At 37.0% G+C, this 19,026-nt stretch overlaps 1 protein-coding gene across 2 annotated transcripts; it reads right to left on the reverse strand.

Moving 5' to 3' along the window:
- Positions 1-13,660: 13,660 nt before the first annotated feature.
- On the reverse strand, positions 13,661-18,457 carry LOC136801548 (transcription factor sox-3-like). 2 transcript variants are annotated; one of them, XM_067058187.1, is made up of 3 exons: positions 18,271-18,457; positions 16,325-16,599; positions 13,661-15,100 (listed from the first exon to the last, which is right to left on the reverse strand). In XM_067058187.1, the coding sequence occupies exons 2-3, from the start codon at positions 16,577-16,579 to the stop codon at positions 14,315-14,317; spliced, it is 1,041 nt and encodes a 346-aa protein (XP_066914288.1). In that variant the 5' UTR covers positions 16,580-16,599; positions 18,271-18,457; the 3' UTR covers positions 13,661-14,314. The 2 variants fall into 2 exon arrangements, with proteins under 2 accessions (XP_066914288.1, XP_066914289.1); XM_067058188.1 differs by lacking the exon at positions 18,271-18,457 and adding an exon at positions 16,979-17,140 and having other exon boundaries at positions 13,731-15,100.
- Between the last annotated feature and the right edge of the window lie 569 nt (positions 18,458-19,026).

Raw genomic sequence — 19,026 nt, forward strand, 5'->3', positions numbered from 1 at the left:
AAAAGTTATTTTTTCGTCCATGTGTTTGACAATGTGTTTTCTGATGACTTTCTCAAAGATCTTTATAACGTGTGATGTTAAGGCGACTGGTCGGTAGTTTGCAGCCAGTGATTTGTTTCCTCCTTTGTAGATTGGGGTTATAGTTGATTTTTTCAATTTATTTGGAACAATTCCTTTTTCCAGACTGTTTTTCCATAGATGGCACAATGGGATGGCTAATTCTTCTTTACATTGTTTTAGGACTATTGCTGGGAAACCATCTGGACCAGCAGCTGAGGATGGTGATAATTCGTCAATGGCTTTCATTATGTCATTTTCAGTGACTACCATTTCTGATATTTCAGTGGTTTGTGTGTTGAAAGCTTGATCGTCAGGTGACATGGGTTCACTGAAGACTTTAGCATATTGATTTGAAAGGGTGTCAGCCATTTCTTTATTCTTCATTGTAAGGTTCCCATTTTTGTCTATTAGTGGTCCAATTTTAGTTCTCACTTTTGATTTCTTCTTGGCGTATGCAAAGAAATATTTAGAATTCTTTTTGATTGATTCAATAGCTTTATTTTCCGCAAACTTTCTTGAATCTTGGAAGGATTTTTGCAATTTTTTTTCGATTTGCAGCAGCTCCTCTTTGATTTTTTTCTTTCGGGTTTGAGAATTTGTGAGTAAAAGTTTTTTTGTGATTTTTCTCCGTCTTTTGGTTAAGGGTCTACAATACCTTTCAACTTTTGATCTCCTTTTGCCTTCTATTGGTATTCTGGTTGATACATTATCTTTACAGATTTTGAAACACAGGGCATTTATGGTTTCCAATAATTCGTTTGGGTCGTCACTAAGTGTTTCCTTCCACCTGATATGACGCATGGTCTCTTTTATATTTTCCCAGTCTATTTCATCAGCAAAGAAGTTCAGGGTGCTAAAACCTGTACGAGGTTCTGGCTGCTCATCTTCATCTGATACAGTGTTAACATTAAGACAGGTTGATACCAGGACAATTTTGTGGTGTAAGGTACTTTGAAGGACAGGAACTGTTGAGCAGTTATGGATAATGTTTTCATTGTTTGTGAAAACAAGATCAAGTATGTTTCCATCTTTATGTGTGGGAGTTTTCACGTATTGAGAGATGAAATAATCATTGCAGAATTGATTCAATGAGTTTAGGATGATTCTTTCATCCAAAGGACAACCAGGTTTAGGTGAGCCATCTGGCCAGGTAGCTTTAGGTAGGTTGAAATCACCACCAAAAATGATGTTTGGGTGGCTCCTAGCTCTGATATTGCTGTTTTTACTTCATTGAGTGGGGTGATAAAATCATTGGATGTCAATGGATTTCCATTGCTTTTATCCTCTGGTTGGCGGTAAGCTACCAACAAAGCCATGTTTTCAGCTTTACCTGAATAAAGTTCAAGTTCCCAAGACAATTAATTAAAACTTGAAATCTTAAAATGAGACAAAATGACCGATTGCGAACGTGCAGTAGCCAGAATATCAACCAACCAAATTTTGTCATTTAATTCCCGAGACAGCGCTTCGATTTTTAGGGCCTTGTTTATACGCTAAAGCTGGCTAAAGTGAAAATAATTCCGCACATGTAAATGGGTCAGTGTTTGAGGTCCGGCAAAATTTCCGGGTTAAGTAGCTTATCCGGCGGTGCGCGGATCTAGGTGGGTTCTGTCTCCCCCGTAGATCTTTTTCTTGGGAAATTGATCTTCAAATTAGTTTTCAAGGTACCTACCTCTTTTGTACCTCTTTTTGGCTTTTGCTTGAACAGCTCATCCAACTCGTTGAGTCCGATGCTTCGACATTTCCTTGAGACTGTTGGAGTCAGCTTGCCTAAGGTTAAAATAGTGGGCAAGCAGAGGTTCGTCCGGAACAGTTGTGAGGAAGGTGTCTAAGTGTTTTTTGAATACTTCTTTGGGGCAGTTTGTCAAATCTCTTATTGGTCTGGGAAGGGTGTTGAATAATCGAGGGCCTTCTTGGGAAAGACTTCCCCTCCAGATATTTTTGTGTTTGATATTGACAGCTTTTAGATTGCAAATTCTCCCCAATCTCTGATTTATATGGCAGGAAATGCCTCCTTTACTTTCGTCATAATCAAAATTCGGGACGTTGCCTTCAATGACATTCCAGGTATAAATTATTTGATACCGCTCTCTCCGTCTTTCAAGGCTATACAGTTTTAATGATTTGAGTTTTTCCCAATAATTGAGATGTCTGAGGGATGGAATTCCATGTAAAAATGATTTCTGAACTTCTTCCAGTTGCTGGACAAGACCACGCTTCCAGGGAGACCAGAGTTGAGAGCAGTAGTCCAAATGAGGGATGGCTAGTGCTTTCCATAAAGTTAACATGGTTTCAACTTCCCTTGATTTAAATGTGCGGTATATCCATGCACTTATTTTTCACTTTTTTGATTTGTTCTTGGATATGTTTCTCATAAGTCAACTGAGTGTCTAGGGTGACTCCAAGGTCTTTAACTTCGTCTTTATTTTCGATCAACGTTGCTGTGTCAGTAAAATAGCGAGAACTTTGCTTCAGAGCGTCGTTTTTTTCCCGTAGGCAAGGTGCTCAAATTTAAGACCATTCAGCTGCATGTTGTTGTCTTCTGTCCACTTATAGACAGTGTCTAGATCATTTTGTAGATGATAAACATCCTCCAGATTGGATATTTCTTTCATCAAACGAGTGTCGTCAGCAAACGATGCCAAAATAGAATGAAGGATGTTGTTATCGATATCTTGAATCATGATCAGGAACAATAGCGGTCCCAGCACAGATCCTTGCGGCACACCTGAAATAACATCTGTTTCTGAGGACAAGGTTGAGTTTACTGAAACTCTCTGTGTTCGATGAGTCAAAAAGGATCTGATCCATTCAAGGAGTTTACCGTTTATGCCATTTTTCTGAAGCTTGTGTAACAAAATGGTATGGTCTACTCTATCAAAAGCTTTACTGAAGTCTAAATAGATAACGTCAATGTTGTTTCCATTCTCTAGGTAATGGATCAGTCTTTCGGTGTGTTGAAGCAATTGACTAAGACATGAGCGGCCTTTCCTAAAGCCATGTTGATTATTGTTATACAGATTGTTTTCTTCTAGATGATTCTGTATCTTGGCTCGTACAATCTTTTCAAAGACCTTTGCCAGTATGCAGAGTATGGTAAGGCTACACTCGAGGAAAAATTCGGAAATACCAAGTTCCGCACTGGAAGAGCGCACCTGATAAATTTTGGCGTCCGGACAAGGTGCACCTATACCTCGGAAATTGGCCCAAAAAAGGCAAAACATTGCTAAAGTTAGTTGCACTTGAGAAGAAAATAGTGGAACTGTGCACTTGGGGTTAAAAAACCATCTGCACTTGCACCTGAAAACCTCAAATTTTGCACCTGCACTCGACTTTTTCCGTGTTGTGCACTCGAGATCTCGAGCAAACGTGCCACACTCTGCAAACTGGGACCTTTGAAACATGGGATGTGAGGGCAACGGGTCTATAGTTTTCAGCAAGTCCCTGATTCCCTTTCTTGTAAACTGGGGATATATGTCCAGTTTTTAAAAGTTTTGGAGTGATTCCTTTGTTAAGTATGTTTCTCCAGATGATTGAAAGTGGTAGAGCAATGTTATCTTTAGTTTTCAGAAGAAGAATAGCTGGAAAACCATCAGGTCCAGGTGCTGAAGTTGGTGACAGTGTACTGATTTCTTTGACAAATTCCTCGATAGTCAGATTGATATCTTCAAGTGTTGGTATTAGTGACTCAAGCGGATGAAGGTCGTAGTTTTGAAGAGGTTGGGTGAAGACAGACTTGTATTGGTTTTGTAGGATATTGGCCATCAAAAGGGGATCATTAGTCAATTTGTTAGTGTCTGGATCGATTAAGGGTCCAACTTTTGGTTTAGATTTCGAGAAGCGATTAGCGTATGAGTAAAAGAATTTTGGATTGGATTTGATTTTAGAGGTTGCTTCAGCTTCTTTCTGTTTCCTCTCTTGAGCAAAGGATTTTTGAAGTAGCACTTCAATTTCAACAAGTTTTTCTGTAGTTTTAAGATTTTGAAATCTTTTTCTCAGTTTCTTTCTTTTTCGCATTAAAATCCGCCTGTCTCTTGGCTTGCGTTTCTTCTTGGATGAAAATATTTTTGGAGGTACATTATTTGAAGATATAATGAATATGCATTGTTTGATAAAGCATCATATTGGGCGTCAGGGTCTGAATCAAGTGGGTTCAAAATATTGTGCCAGTCAGTGTCTTTGAAGTTTTCATTGATGACAGCCCAATTAATTTGATCATAATAGAAGTTAAAACTATCAAAAGCACTGATTAAATTTTTATTATTGTTATTACTATAGTTGTTTCAGTCATAGAAAGTTCAGATGGCTTGTAACATCAATGATGAAGTGGTCTGAGAGAGCAGTTGGTGTGCATAGGTAGTTGAAGATTGAATCAGAGTTATTAGTCAGTAAGAAGTCTAATATATTGCCATTAGAATGAGTAGGCTTATGGATCATCTGGTTCAAGTTTAAAATTGAAGTAAAATTGTTTAAAACATCTAGAAGTTGTTTGTTGCAACTAATTGATGGTATGTAAGAGTCATTTTTTATGGTGTGGGGTATATTGAAATCACCACATAGATAAATATCGGGGGTATTTCCTTCGATTGATTCGATGATGTCCTGCATTGCTGAGATAAGGTCCAAGAATTCCGGAGCCGCTGATTTGTGCAGAATATTTGTTGGCTGTCTATAAATGACACCAAGAATAAGGTTAAGGTTTTTTGAATGAAGTAGTAGAGCTTCATTGACACCATTTGAAAATTCAAGTATTGGCTCAAACATTGGAGATACGTCGCTTCGAAGATAAAATGCGACACCTCCGCTATGTCTTCCATATTTGGATTTGATGCGATTTCTATCCTTACGAAAGAGCTCGTATCCCTCAATTTCAAGCTCTGCTTTCTTGTGCGAAGATGATAGCCATGTCTCGGTTAGGCCCATAAAAATGTGGTTCTCAGAATGAAGAATTGATTCTAGTAGAGGAACTGATGATTGAGTGGTCTGGGGACATAAACCCTGAATATTCATAAAAGAAAAAGTATTCATTGATGTGGTATCCCTTGTTTGTTGTGGTGAAAATTGTTTTGGTTGAGTGGATAGTCCTGAAGACGGGGGTGAAATTGGTGTGGGTATTTCTGATCTACAGTTTGAGATGGTTGCTGAATATTTCGTACATTCAGATTGGTAGTGATCATTGATATCATTTCTGTCCGAAAATTGTCTAAGATTTTCAGAAAATCCAATGATTGTTGTGTGTTTGTATGGTTTTTTAGTACTGGGTCCCTTTTAGTCCCCTTGACATGAGTAAAAGTGCAATTTGTGTTAAAACATTCACCTTTTCTGATCGATGAAGAACACATACGTGGATGAAACATGTTGCATTTTGTGCCAGCATTACAGCCTTTTGGGGATTTATTACCATGTCAAGGTTGGCTTGGCTCAAATTTTTTCATCAATGGCTCAAATTTTGGGCAATTTCTCATAGTTTTTGAAAATGTTAATTTCATTAAAAAGCACCGGGTATTTTTTCATAAATCCCTTTAAAAGTTTTGCGGTGCATTTTTTTGTTTGTGAGTCAAGTAAACGATATAGCGCTTTCGCAGGAATGATCTTCGATACGCATTTTGGCAGGACGCTAGTATGACTAACTGCCTAGTGTTGCTTCATCTAGCAGTTAGTCACACTAGGAAATTAAGCTTTCAGAAAAAACAACATCAGTTATCTACAGGATGTATTTCAACAACAAGGATGAGAGTTACCTGAATCAAGTTCAAGATCCCAAGACAATCAATTAAAACTTGAAAGCTTAAAATGAGAAAAAATTACCGATTGCGAACGTGCAGCAGCCAAATATCAACCGACCAAATTTTGTCATTCAATTCCCAAGACAGCGCTTCGATTTTTAAGGCCTTGTTTATACGCTAAATTAAAAATAATTCCGCACATGTAAATGGGTCATTGTTTGAGGTCCGGCAAAATTTCCGGGAAAAAGCCTATCCGGCGGTGCGCGGATCTAGGTGGGTTCCGCCTCCCCGTAGATCTTTTTGTTGGGAAGTTGCTCTTCGAATTAGTTTTCAAGGTTGGCTTGGCTCAAATTTTTTCATCTATGGCTCAAATTTTAGGCAATTTCTCAAAGTTTTTGAAAATGTTATTTTCATTAAAAAGCGCCGGGTTAATTTTTCATGAATCCCTTTAGAAGTTTTGCGGCGCATTTTTTTGCCTGAGAGTCAAGTAAATGATATAGCGCATTCGCAGCATTAATCTTTGATACGCATTTTGGCAGGATACTAGTGTGACTAACTGTCTAGCTAGTACAATCGAGATAAAATATCTTTTCCCTAGCCTAGGTAACAAATGTTTTGTAAATGACGAATCAATTATATGATGTTATCATTATAAAAATTTATACTGGAGTAATTAGTTATTCAATACAAATGCCACGCCAAACAATTACAGACCTTTTTGCCTTTCTACCCGCCTTAGCGACAACTGGTCTAACTTGGGACAGCAATTTGCTCTTAAAGACATAGTATATTCTGTTTTGATGCCATTAATAAAATCCACGAGGACAAGCACACACACCAAACTTTCAAAAACACGCAAATAAATTGGAATTGGATTGGAAAGCTCAGGCGCAAGAGTTTCTGGTCTTCAGGCATGAGAGAAAGTATAGAAAAGATAAAAATACCTCGTAGATAGTGTACGAAAATATCTGAATTTTTATTTGAGTAGACAACACAATGTTTGAAAATAAAACAATAGCAGGTCATCCTTCCTCCATGTGTATACTGCGTGAATACTAAAAAACTCACCACAGCTAATCTACCATTATTGAAAAATACGCGCGCATTTAGAGAATGACGTCATTTTTCTTGCTCCGCAACACACTTTCGAACTTTTTGCTTTTTATTCTCGGGTTAGATTGTGCTTATTGGCCTTAGCTGTGAAACCCTTTTAATATACAACTATCCTCTCAACAAAGCAACAAAAAAAGTATATTTTAGATGAATTCAAATTCAAGAAAATAGATAATGATAGTGGAATAATATGGACATTCTTTGCTCCAAAATCTTTCTTAATAAAATATCCCCCCGATTTTCTTGTAATCTTTATCCAGACCAGTCAGAAATCAATGTTCTGTCACTTTACTTCTCTTAAAAATCACTGCTCAAAATGAGATGAAAGAGATAGAGGATTCAGACAAAAAATAAAATATTAATTTTTTCGTCGTGAAAAAGAAAAGAAATTAATTTTTCATGAGCATATGATATGATATCATTGTTTGATGGCACTTTTTCATTCATAATTTATTAAATATTTATGGTGAAGAATTTATGCAATACTTCAATTCATTTCAATACTTAACTTAGCTAGAAAAACGAACGACCTTCTATTTTGAGATTGCACTAATAATCGATATGATATTTTTACCTAACCTCTCTCTATGGAGACCCTGAGCGGTTTTCCTGATGGCGTGATAGGGACTTTTTTCTAGCGTGATTACGTGATTTGTGATCAGAGGTCAAAACGTGATCGTGATCGTGATTTAAAAGACTTTTGAGCCGTGATGCGTGATATTTGGACTTCCGGGTGGTCCAGAAATAACATGTCGAAATTTGAGACTGCCGAGAGAGAAAGTAAAATTGTATCAAAATGACATTTAAGTGAACACCTATCTTACGAATGCTTTTCTGAACACTATTGCTAGTTTTTTTTATAGTTGTTATCCAGTGTGTAGATAGATGATTTAAATTTTTATTTCATTTGTTAATTGACATTTCATGTTGGATCAAAATTTGTCTTTTTGACGTCCATTTTTTATCATTTTCTTGCAATTGAAAGTGTATACTATTATCAAAAATATCTGCCGTTTCCCTGATTTTGTTTTTTCAAACCCAATTTTTCTTGGGAGTCCCAAGATATCTATTATTTATTTTATTATTTATTAATTTCGCTTAGGTAAAGTATTACAATAGCCTTTCGCGGCGGCGGTGTCATCGGAAAAAAAATTAGAAAACGAAAGTGCTTGATACGGTGGACGAACTCATTGACTATCTTCGTATCATCGGCAAATAGGAAAATAGATAAGATGACGTTGTCCGGGAGGTCATTGATATAGATCACAAAGAGAAGTGGTCCAAGGACACTTCCTTGAGGAATACCACTTACAACAGAGTTTGTACTTGACCGAGCTTGATTGAGCTTTACGAGTTGCTTTCTGTCTGTCAAGAAAGACTCTATCCATCGTAGACAGTTACTTGTTATTCCATATCCTTCAAGTTTCTTCAGCAAGCGACGGTTGAGAACAGTATCGGAGGCTTTAGCAAAATCGAAATATATCGTATCAACTACTTTACCATTATACCATCCAAATTATAACTATACAAATTTTCCTGGCTCTAGTTTTTTTTTTCAGACCACCCGGTATTTCAAAGGGATGCGCGATCATCAAAACTTTTTGCTGATTTTCGTGATCCTGATTGAAGACAAAAAAATTGCGTGAGACTGTGTTCAGACTTTCCACTGGGGGGGGGGGGCTCCTCTATGATTGCTATAGAAGATGGCGTAGTGAATTCGCCAGTAACTAAGAGCGAATATTATAAGTCGATTAATTCATTAGTAGAGACTTTTTTATGATTCCTACAACTCGCACGATTGCATCAAAGTTATTCAATAAAACCACAAAGTGAATGGCTATGGGTACAAGGCTGTTTTCTTGAGGGTATTTTGTTTGTACTAGGTTTTCAAGATATTGTAGTCAAAGACAAAAATACAAATTAGTTCTTGTTGTACATCTTTTGCTACTGACTACGCACGTGTCCGCAATTAAGGAAAGGAAAAACAAACGGAACTTGTGACGAAATGATGCGGAAATTTGCTCGAAAATTCAATATCAGTTTCTTCTTAAAAATAACTATGCAAAGAATATCATCAACATCTTAGCTGCACGGGAATATCGATGTCGTGTTTACTTCCCGTTGTCTCGATCGGATGAAAAGGTGTGGTGAATTATATGAACCGTTATCGCCAGCCATACAATGCCTTTATCTTTGATCGTTTGTTTGTGTGTTAAACAGTTCCTTCCTAGCCTCATAGTTTGTTGTTTTAGGATTCGTATAGCGTTTTCAAAAGGTTACACCCCGGGGGGTACTAGGGTTGCGAGCTGACGGGGGCGGGTGCTGCCCGACTTTTGAACTTTGGACCCTTACCAGGACTAAAAAGGAGAAAACAAAGGAAAATTTTGAGAATTTTACGACCCTTAGCAGGACAAATTTGACAAATTTTGACCAAATTTCGATCTTTCAGGGGATAAAAAGTTGAGACTTTCCTATTTTTCTGACCCTTAGTGGGACTGAAATTTAATTTTCTGATTTTTCCGACCTTTAGCGGGACTTTGGAACCAAAAAAGGTACACTTAAGGGCGGCACATACTGTACCCTCCATTTACCTAAGTACCCCCCCCCCTGGGGGTTACACCTCCTTCTCACAGCACAAATCTCTTTGCACAGACACGCTGGAAAAATTGGCGATAATATCGCCTTCATTGGAAAATTATACTCTCATTGGAAAAATATACTCTCTTTTTTGTCCCCGCTGAAAATAATCAGATAAAGAAATTCTCACTAAAAAATATTTTGCTATTTTTCCAATCCACACTAAATTTTCCGACCCGAAAACAATGGAATCTAAATCCCCAGCCATAAAAAAGGAATATCAACAATCCCCATTGAGTTTTGTTCCGTCTTTTACCCCCACTGGCTGAAGAAATCCTACCGGGTCTGTAAGAAAGGGGTGTGTTGAAATTTAGTCCATTGTAAGTAAAATCATTTAGTGACTTTAGGTTTGTCAGTGTATAACTGTGGGTTTTCACAGTTGCTGCACTAAATACAGTACAGTACAACGAAATTTACAAAAGAAAATTGAAAATCAGATAACAATTAATCTGGCTAATCAATAAATGGGGAAGCCGTCCTTACTCTAGCTCTCTCAAACCACGCAACATTCGTTTAATCGCTTAATCCACAGATTAATCCGAGTCGTCTCCATCTTGAAAAATCTTTTAATGAAATTTGATGACGTCATATTTTCTACTTCCTCATTTTGTTAAGCTTTTCTCACACAGCAGCGGGTCGTTCATGATTCATGTCTTGACCATACTTCTAATGATACGCTCTCGTAATTGGGATACGAGGAAAATCTTAACCTTTTACCTAGGCTTCTGCTCATCCTCTTGTGGAAGAGTTTCTATAAAGGAGGTATTCCAGCGTGGAGGGCAGAAAGCTAGTATCACTAACACTCTGATCTCAGTCGATCTGATCGTCGTTTCTTAGCTGAAAATTCTTCTGAAAATTGAGCTGTGAAGAGAGGGTTATCCAGACCTACAATCCTGGCCAAAAGTAAATGGGGGGAGCTTGTGAATTTATACCAAAAAAGGGACGAATTCCATTACTTTCGTTGTAGATCGAAAGTAATGACAATGCCTATACTTGACTAAAAGAGATACTTTATGTATTTTCTGGCGATATTTAATTTGATGGTTATACTTTTAATGTTGTTCCTAGATAAAGCATGGGCTCTCAATATCAAACATAAATCAAACTTAGTTTATTTAACTCAGCTCGTTTTCACAAGGCTAAGGCATACGGCGGTTTATGGCAATATAGCATTTTTGACATTTTGAAGATGTTGTTGTATTTTTGAAGTTTGCCTTGGAATTCAGTCAGACCAAAACAAGAGACTAAACCAAGTTAAATGACCGCTTCTCACAGACCTGGTAGGATTTTTTCAGCCGACGAGGATAAAAATAACGGTCTGAAACTCAATGGGGATTGATATTCCCATATTTCTATGGCTGAGGATTTCAATTCTTTTGTTTTTAAATCAGAAAATTCAGTAGGGATGGGAAAAATAGCATAATATTTTGCAGTGAGGATTGTTTTATTTGAGTATTTGCAGTGGGTACAAAAATTGTAGTATAACTTTCCTCTGGGGACGATATTTTGCCCAATTTTTCCAGGAGGTCTGTGAGAAGGGGGTGTAAAGTTTGAATTCATACTATCCATTACACCGGAGAAAAATCCTCCTAATTTTTCCTTCCTTTTAAAGTCGTGCAAAATATCATTTGAAAAGAGCTGTTAAGTTGACAGGAATGGATCTAAATTGTTTAAGCAAGATTTTTAATTAACTTTAAATCTCTTCTACAAAGAAGATTATTTAGGGATTTCCTCAACTTAATTCGCGGCCAGGAAATGTATCACAGGCTAGTCTGGATATCCTGGATTTTAGCCTGAATCCTTCCCCAAGCTTAGGGTTATTTCCAGCGAAGAGTCTTATGAAGGTTTAGGGTTAAGATTTTAATCTTTGCTAAATATAGTGGGTATATCCTGTCAAGCTTAACATGTTTGCATGAAGCTGTTTTGTGAAAATAGGCCATTCCATTTTATGTCCAAACAGGGGGTGGACGAACATTTCCAGGGGGTAATCCGCCCGATAATAAATACTAGGGGATCTAAAGAAGTGGTTTTTCATTTTTCCAGAGGGTAAGAAGTTATTCTTGAATTTCCAGGGGGTTAACAACTGATTTTAGTTCGTCCACTCTCACTTTAAGACATAAAAAGAATTTTTTCCAAGGGTTCTTTTACAAATTTTGCCATTTTCCAGGAAATTCGTTTTCACTTGAAAAGGTTCGTCCACCCCCTGTATGGAAATTTATGAGAATGGAAATAAAACTCAATTTCTTGGTTTTTAGAGCAGCTGCAACTCGGAGTTATATTTCCAAATGACGATTCTGTTGGGTGAGAAAACTTCCTTCATTTGAAATCTAACTGTTTCAACCGCATAATATGTATAATAAACTACGGCCATACCCTAGTTTATAAATAAACCTCACATAGAATAGTCCTAAAATCTTCAAGAGAGCTTTCAGTTTGTTCCTAATTGCTAAACATCCTTCGTTGGGGGGGTTTCAGGGGGTACCCGATTCCGCAATTCCGTCAATTTTTTCTCCAATTTCCGTCAAACCATCTTAAATTGAACCAAAATTCCGTCACCGAAAATTCCTTTGAGATTCAATATTTTTGTCGAAAATTCCGCAAATTTTGAATATCTTTTACCAATTCCGAAATTCCGCAAATTTTTTTGCTAAATTCCGTTTTTCCGCACTAAAATTGTCTAATTTTCCGTCTCCGTCAGAGAACCCAATTTTCGTAATTCCGTCTAAATTTTCGCCAAATTCCGCCACTCCGTCCGAAAAAAGGGCCGATTCCGCTCCTCCGCCAACCATGAAACCCCCCTTCGTTGAATTCAGCCACTGAGACGTCGACTGAGACAGGGGTGTCAAAATTCAGCACTCTTTAATAATTTTTGTAAAAAGACATTACGCTGGTTGGCAGTTAAATATGATGGTGGCTGGCTTCTCCTTACAGAGGATGCCCGGCGCTGTATTGAGCAGTTTAGAAGTCATCTCGATAGAACCGTCTTACGCTGTTGGATCAAGTGCATTAATCAGGCATAGACCACAAAAAGCCAGCGCACTCTCACGTTATCCACGATGTATTGTGAAATCGATACCTAGCACAGTCACCAAATTCAGGTTCTGTCTCCCCAATTCCCCTCACATGGTATGAGTTGGCCCGGGCGAAGGTACATTCACTTGCCAAGTGAGCACCGAATGGAAATCGAACCCCGACCTCCTGGACGGAATCAAGATTGATAATTACTACACTACTGTGTCATAATTTAATTGTAACAACTACAATCATGGTCAAAGTCTATTGAGAATTTGGCTTATTTCCTCATTTTGGGCTAATTGATAAATTTATTCGAGTATTTCAATTCGGGAGGGGTTTATAGACTTCCAGGCTATATTACGTGCCCTATTGGACCATTCCCTAATTTTTGGATCCATAGATCCTAAGATCCTAAGACTTAAGTCTAGAGTTAAAACTCAGAGTTAAAATTCTACCCTTCCAACCTAATTTAGAGCGCTTCCAAATCGTTTGCGGTTATAAGATTTTGTAGGATCTTGATTATAGATTACAGACGCAGTTTAGATAGATGGACAAATCACTTGAGAGAAATGTATGCGAGTAATGTATTTTTCAATTCTTTTGCCTTTTGGATTTTTTCGTGTTATTTACCCATTGGTCCGAAAAAGTTTCGTTTCCCAGTAATTTCGGATAACGTTGTTGGCCTAGGCCGAAATTTCCGAAAACACAGTTACCAAAAGCGTTATTTAATAATTCACAGCTGTCAACAGAAATGTCTCACTAATTCCGCCTTTCCCTTGAAGGGAACAACATCGAGACGATTTAATTAGAACAGGATGACGTCATCGTATCCTAATTAAATATGACGTCATAAGTCGTTTTTTCCGTTGCCAATTAAATTTGCATTTCTCTCTACGGTATAAGATTTTTTCGAAAACAAATTTGGGAAGAGGGAAATCAATATCTCAAAATTTTGCCTTACGCAAAGTAAAAGCACCTTAAAATTGAATCGTCTGCTCCATTGATTCTCCTTATATACAAATTTTGGTACTTCTTTATGAGAGGATCGCGGGAAAAGGATAAAATATGCACGGACGAGTAAATAGAAAATTGCAGAGTTTTATATGAGTAGTATGAATGTATTATTTTAGTTTCAGAAAAAAAAATAATTCTGAATTTTGAAAAATTCAACAAATTAAAAAAACACTATATACAGGGTTGCAGTTACGATACGAAATAAAAAAAACATACAATTTTTGACATAAATTTCTCTCTATAAGTATAATACGCATAGTATGCAATACATATAATCTTTTTGGACTACAAATAATTATACACAACTCAAAAGATGAAACAGCAACAAAAGATAAGACCAATACTTAAATTCTTCGACAGATTCAATCTGGATTAAATAAAATGGCTAAAAAATTTAGTCGAAATTAGTCCCTTGAAAAATAACTTTTTCTTTTCATCAATATATATTAAAAAATAAAAAGGGGGGAAATTTCCAGCCCCCTTTTCTCTAATCTTCTTACATTAACTTCACAATTCGAAGTTATAAAATATACGAATATTATATTATCGTGTTATTATCATATTATAAATAATATCGATCTGTGTAATACGTTTTCTTCTATGTATATACATTCAAAAATGACAATTTAAACCAAAAATACACTACATCTTGTTTGGGGTACGCCAAATTTAAGGTCTGAGCTAGGTTAACAAAAGTTCTAAGTAAAGATTTCGGAAATTATCATAGCAGGAAAACCTCCCATGAAAGTTTATAAATGTCTTTGGCCACCGTACATTGACGTGTAAGCGGGACTTCCGGAGGCAGGTTCCGCAGCGGTCGGGATGTGAAGTGGAGGCGTGGAAGTATACTGAACGTTGCCTTGTGTAGTGTTGATTGACGTGTAGCGATCGTTTTGAGACGTCACCGACATCATAAGGTCGGCGGACGAGGAACGAACGGTGCTTGATGGTTGGATAGCCATACTGGTATAGAAGTCTGGGGTGGAGGTGGGCGGTGAATGGCGGGCTTGTCCAGATGGCGATACCATGGATTGTCGAGATTGGTCAGCGGTAGATACAGTGGTTGGAGCGGGAGCGGCGTACATTGCGTAGCCAGCGGGTGCACCAGGCATTTGATAGATGGGTGTGTACATCGCGTCTTGTGGGAACGTCGCAATGTTCGCGTAAGGGTAAGGGAACTTCATACCAGCAGGTACGCCATTGGCGTCGTAAGGGTACCCCATTTTATCCTTCTTCATCATAGCTTTTGGTTTTCGTCTCCTCGGTTTGTATTTATAGTTAGGGTACTCGATACTGTGTTGCGTTTGAAGTCGTTTCGCTTCTTCGATGTAAGGACCCTTTTCCTGCTCCGTCATTCGTTTCCATTCCGCACCCAAAATTTTTGAGATTTCTGAGTTATGCATTCTGGGATTGATTTGCGACATCTTCTTTCGTTTCTCACGTGACCAAACCATGAAAGCGTTCATTGGTCGCTTGACATGATCACGTGCTTTTTTGTCGCTCTCTGATTGGTTAGTTGTAACTGGTGATGCAGTCTGTAGATAAGAAAAACAAAAAACATTAAAATAAGGCCTCAACGTTTAACTAAAGAAGCAAAGTTGTGTAATTAAACCCACCAGGCATCACTAAGGTACTGAACACTAAAGGAGTTCCTTAAGCAAAAATTGTCCCTGAAATGAAATTCAATATAATGATAGTTCGGTGATGAAAAAAAGATTCACTCGAAAGAAACGTACAATATTTTCGATATGATGGTGAATCGATAAAAAATCTTCAATCGTCATTGTGTTCAATTTTCGGACACAAAAAATGAAAATTCGGACAGTGTTGATAGTTCAGTGTGAAGTGATCGAATGAATACTGATCAGTAAGAGTATTGACTTTTTGAAAGGTTGAGAAAGATAAGGTATTATAATTAGTTTGATTTGATTTTGTTTTATTTAATCAGAAGGGAAACTGATGGATTCAATTAGTTAAATCTGCTAATTAAAGCTTTGTAAAACTTGTTAATCGGATGATCAAGAGACTTGTCCACCCCTACGCCCAATCAATAAAGTTTGATGAATTTTATCATGTATCATGTTAATCTATGTGAATATTTTGTTGTTGTATAAAGTAGATCCTTGTTTTTGTTTTTTTGTTTCGTTCATGGACGATTAAAAATGAAAGTGCAAATCTGACCAAAAATTTGAAGACTTGACTTTTAACTTAGGAAGGAAACTAGATTTTAGGGAAACTGAAAACAGTGTAAGATGCAAGATACACGCTTTTTTTTTTATAAGAATGGTGTTTTTTCATTTCATCATGAATATTCTTAACTTTGTGGCGAAAATCATCCAAAAATACTCTTACGGTATTCTTAGGTTAAGATCGAAATTGGCAATCTACAGGTTAAAATGCATTAAAAATGGCATTCTTAAGTTCAGTTGTTAAATTCCATGATGGTGATATTCTTACAATATTCTTAATTTTTTGGCCATTTTCATCATAGACATTCTTATAAAGTGTATTCTTATAAAAAAAAAGCGTGTACATTTTTCTTAAGATTTCAGTTCAACATAGACAGAAATTTGGTAACATTTTTGACACCAAAAAAGTGATAGGTTCGAGTTACCAAACCAAGAAGAAAAACTGAAATTTTTTTTGTCTATGAGTAAATTGATTGAAAAACTTCACACGTTCAACGTTATCTCTTACCCAATCCCCTCACGCTTTAAGAGTTTTATTTCGAGAGTAAGTGAGGCAGAAAAATGAATTACCTGTACAGTTGTCATGGAGATCGGTGAGTTTTCATCGTGGTGTTGCATTCCGTTCATTTGAGGACCCGGTGACACATTCTGATGGTGGTGAGAGTGTAAACCTATCATCTGATGCGAGGGTAAAATGTGCATGGGCGCTCCGTGATGGGCGGTCATCATTTGGGCGTTCCCAGGGTGGCCGTGAAATGATGTCATATTGCCACCCAATTCAAGTGGTTCGATTTTGGGGATGACTTTTTCGTACATGATGGGCATTTTGGTGAAGGTTTTGGGTTCTGAAGGAATAAAATTGTCACGTTAAGACGATGGTCAACAAATGTATTTAAAATGCGAGGACTTTCCAGGGAGGCTCAGTTCTTCTAATATCCAGGGCCTTTCTTGATACTGTAGCCCAAATTTCCAGGGGGCAATTTGTTACTCTAAATTTCCAGAGGGTTTTTTTGTCAATACCCGTGTACAGTTCGAAATTGAATACCGTATTACTTCAAATAAAAACCCCCTCGAAGAAACGCTGTCTAAAAACCCAAGAATTTAATAAACGCCCAGGGCATTTATGTATTCGAACTTATACAAATGTGAAATTAATAAAGTTTTCGTCGATTGCAGTCCTTCTAAAGGCCCGAGCTGCGTAAGTCACTATCCAAAGGAGCTTACCTCAAACAAAGATAATCATTTTTTTCAGTAATGTTTCTAGTAGACGATTTTAAATTGTTTTGATTTGTGAGGCATATTTCACCGGACTTTTTAAACTCTGTGCACACATTGAGTATAATTGAAACTTGCGTCATTTGTTAAGTTGCGACACACCGCAAAAGAAAATACTGAAGTTCAAAGAAAAACACCGATGTTTTAAAATTCTTTTGTTCTCATTTTAAACGACCAGACGTATAGTTAGACAGTCAGTGAAATACACGCTTCTTTATAAGAACACGGGCCAAAACCTAAGAGCAAATTGAGAACGATCTGAGTCCCAGAATTCAGAATTACTAAGAAAGTCCTGATTTTAGCAGATTTTAAAACCCATTTTAAGTTTTCATATGTAGAATATCGGGAGAACATTGACGCCTGAAAATTTTTGAGTTTCTTGTGAAAAGCGCGTATCAATGGCAAGAAAAATCACCCTCAGACTTAAATAACTTTTAGCAGTGATTCCCATATCATAATATAGTTTTGGTATTGTTATAATTGAAATTTCTATAACTTTATATTTAAGAAGCAATAAGGGCAAAGGTACTTTTCCCCACCGGCTCAAAAGTTGACGCCAATAAGGATTGGGTTGGCGTAAAAGGGCCCATGAGCCAATGAAAAAATCTACTCTGAATCGCAGACCTCTACAAAACCGCTGGTAGTATAAGGAGCACGAATCCGTTAGTGGATGCCAGCAGCCTAGAGAAAATCTATCATCGCTACTTCGCTTTCTGTTGTTGGCTGATGGCATAGTTTTTCCACCATCAGACTATCAAAAAGGCAAAACAAGTTGAGCTCTAGATCCTGGACAGGGTGCCAAGAAGACGTCAAAACGCATGTCATCTGACAAGTTTGACAAGTAGATAAATCACAGTCAAAGAATGACGCATTCATCTCAAAGAAAGCGTAATTAACGAGAAAAATAAATGAGTTTTTAATTGATGACCGCACGATAAGAGAGCTAATTAGGGGAAACATTCGAACCGCTTTTAGCTGAGGTTTTTCTAAAAATGAAAATCATAAACAAATATTTACTTTGTAAATATTTTAATAGTTTTGAACTTTAAACGTGTAATAGCTTCCCCAGTGATCCTCCCTCAAGGTTGGTTCTGCTTGAAGCTCCAGCCCACAGATTTTAAAGGCTTTAATTTCAATGAGGTGAGGTCAACGCATCAAAAGTCTCGAAGGAAGAAAGTCGTTCCCTTCCTCGCACGTTTAATTAATGAAGGTCAAACAGTTGAATAAAAAAATTATCATACCTTTAGAATTTGAATGCGATGTTTCAATTAGAGGAAAAAGTTGATCAAATTTAAAACAAGTGAACTTTCCTCTCGTGTTTGTTTCAAAGTACAAAAAAAATTTCTATGTGCTTTTCACACACATTACAAAACGCATTTGATTCAAACCTTTCAATGTTGTTCAAATATCTTTAGAATTTATACACAGAAAACAATCAATTTCTTTTGTTCCTTTACAAAAAATTCCTCGCTTATTTATACAAACAAAATAGAAGCGCGTGCACTGCTCAGATGCGTCAGCCAATCAGATTTGTTTAATTGATCCAATCGGCCAATCAGATCATTTCTATTAATTATACGGACCAATCAGATTACGTGAAAGCGATTATCAAACAATACATAGAAGAATGACATTTTTCATAATGATCGATTTCTTCGGTAGGGAAATAAAAGATTTATAAAAAAAAGAAAAGTTTGAAAATTGGGGTTATCATGTAAAAGGGTGGAAAAACGGCCCAAAAACAAATAAAAACAATCTTTTAAGTTAGGAAAAAAGAATATTTTTATGAAGAAAAAAGACATCTTTTCACGCAGGGCCGACGTTTTGATTCTCTCAGTAGGAGATAAACTAAATTTTCACTTTACCATTTTATAAAAGCACAGCAAGATACTTTAAGACTTCTAGATATACCCAAATGATTACCCTGTGGTTTTCTACATGTGAAACTCTGTTTCTTAGAGTCAAAATATACCCCCTTAAACACACGGGGAGTAAAA

This window comes from Clytia hemisphaerica, unplaced genomic scaffold, assembly GCF_902728285.1.
Source record: "Clytia hemisphaerica strain Z4C2 unplaced genomic scaffold, Clytia hemisphaerica genome assembly, whole genome shotgun sequence".
NCBI classification, from domain to species: Eukaryota; Metazoa; Cnidaria; class Hydrozoa; order Leptothecata; family Clytiidae; genus Clytia; species Clytia hemisphaerica.

Coding starts and splice junctions, on each gene's coding strand:
- LOC136801548 (XM_067058187.1), bottom strand. CDS start 16,579: ATGCCCATCATGTACGAAAAAGTCATCCCCAAAATCGAACCACTTGAA. Junction 15,101..16,324: donor TCTCCATGACAACTGTACAG/GTAATTCATTTT, acceptor TCTTATCTACAG/ACTGCATCACCAGTTACAAC.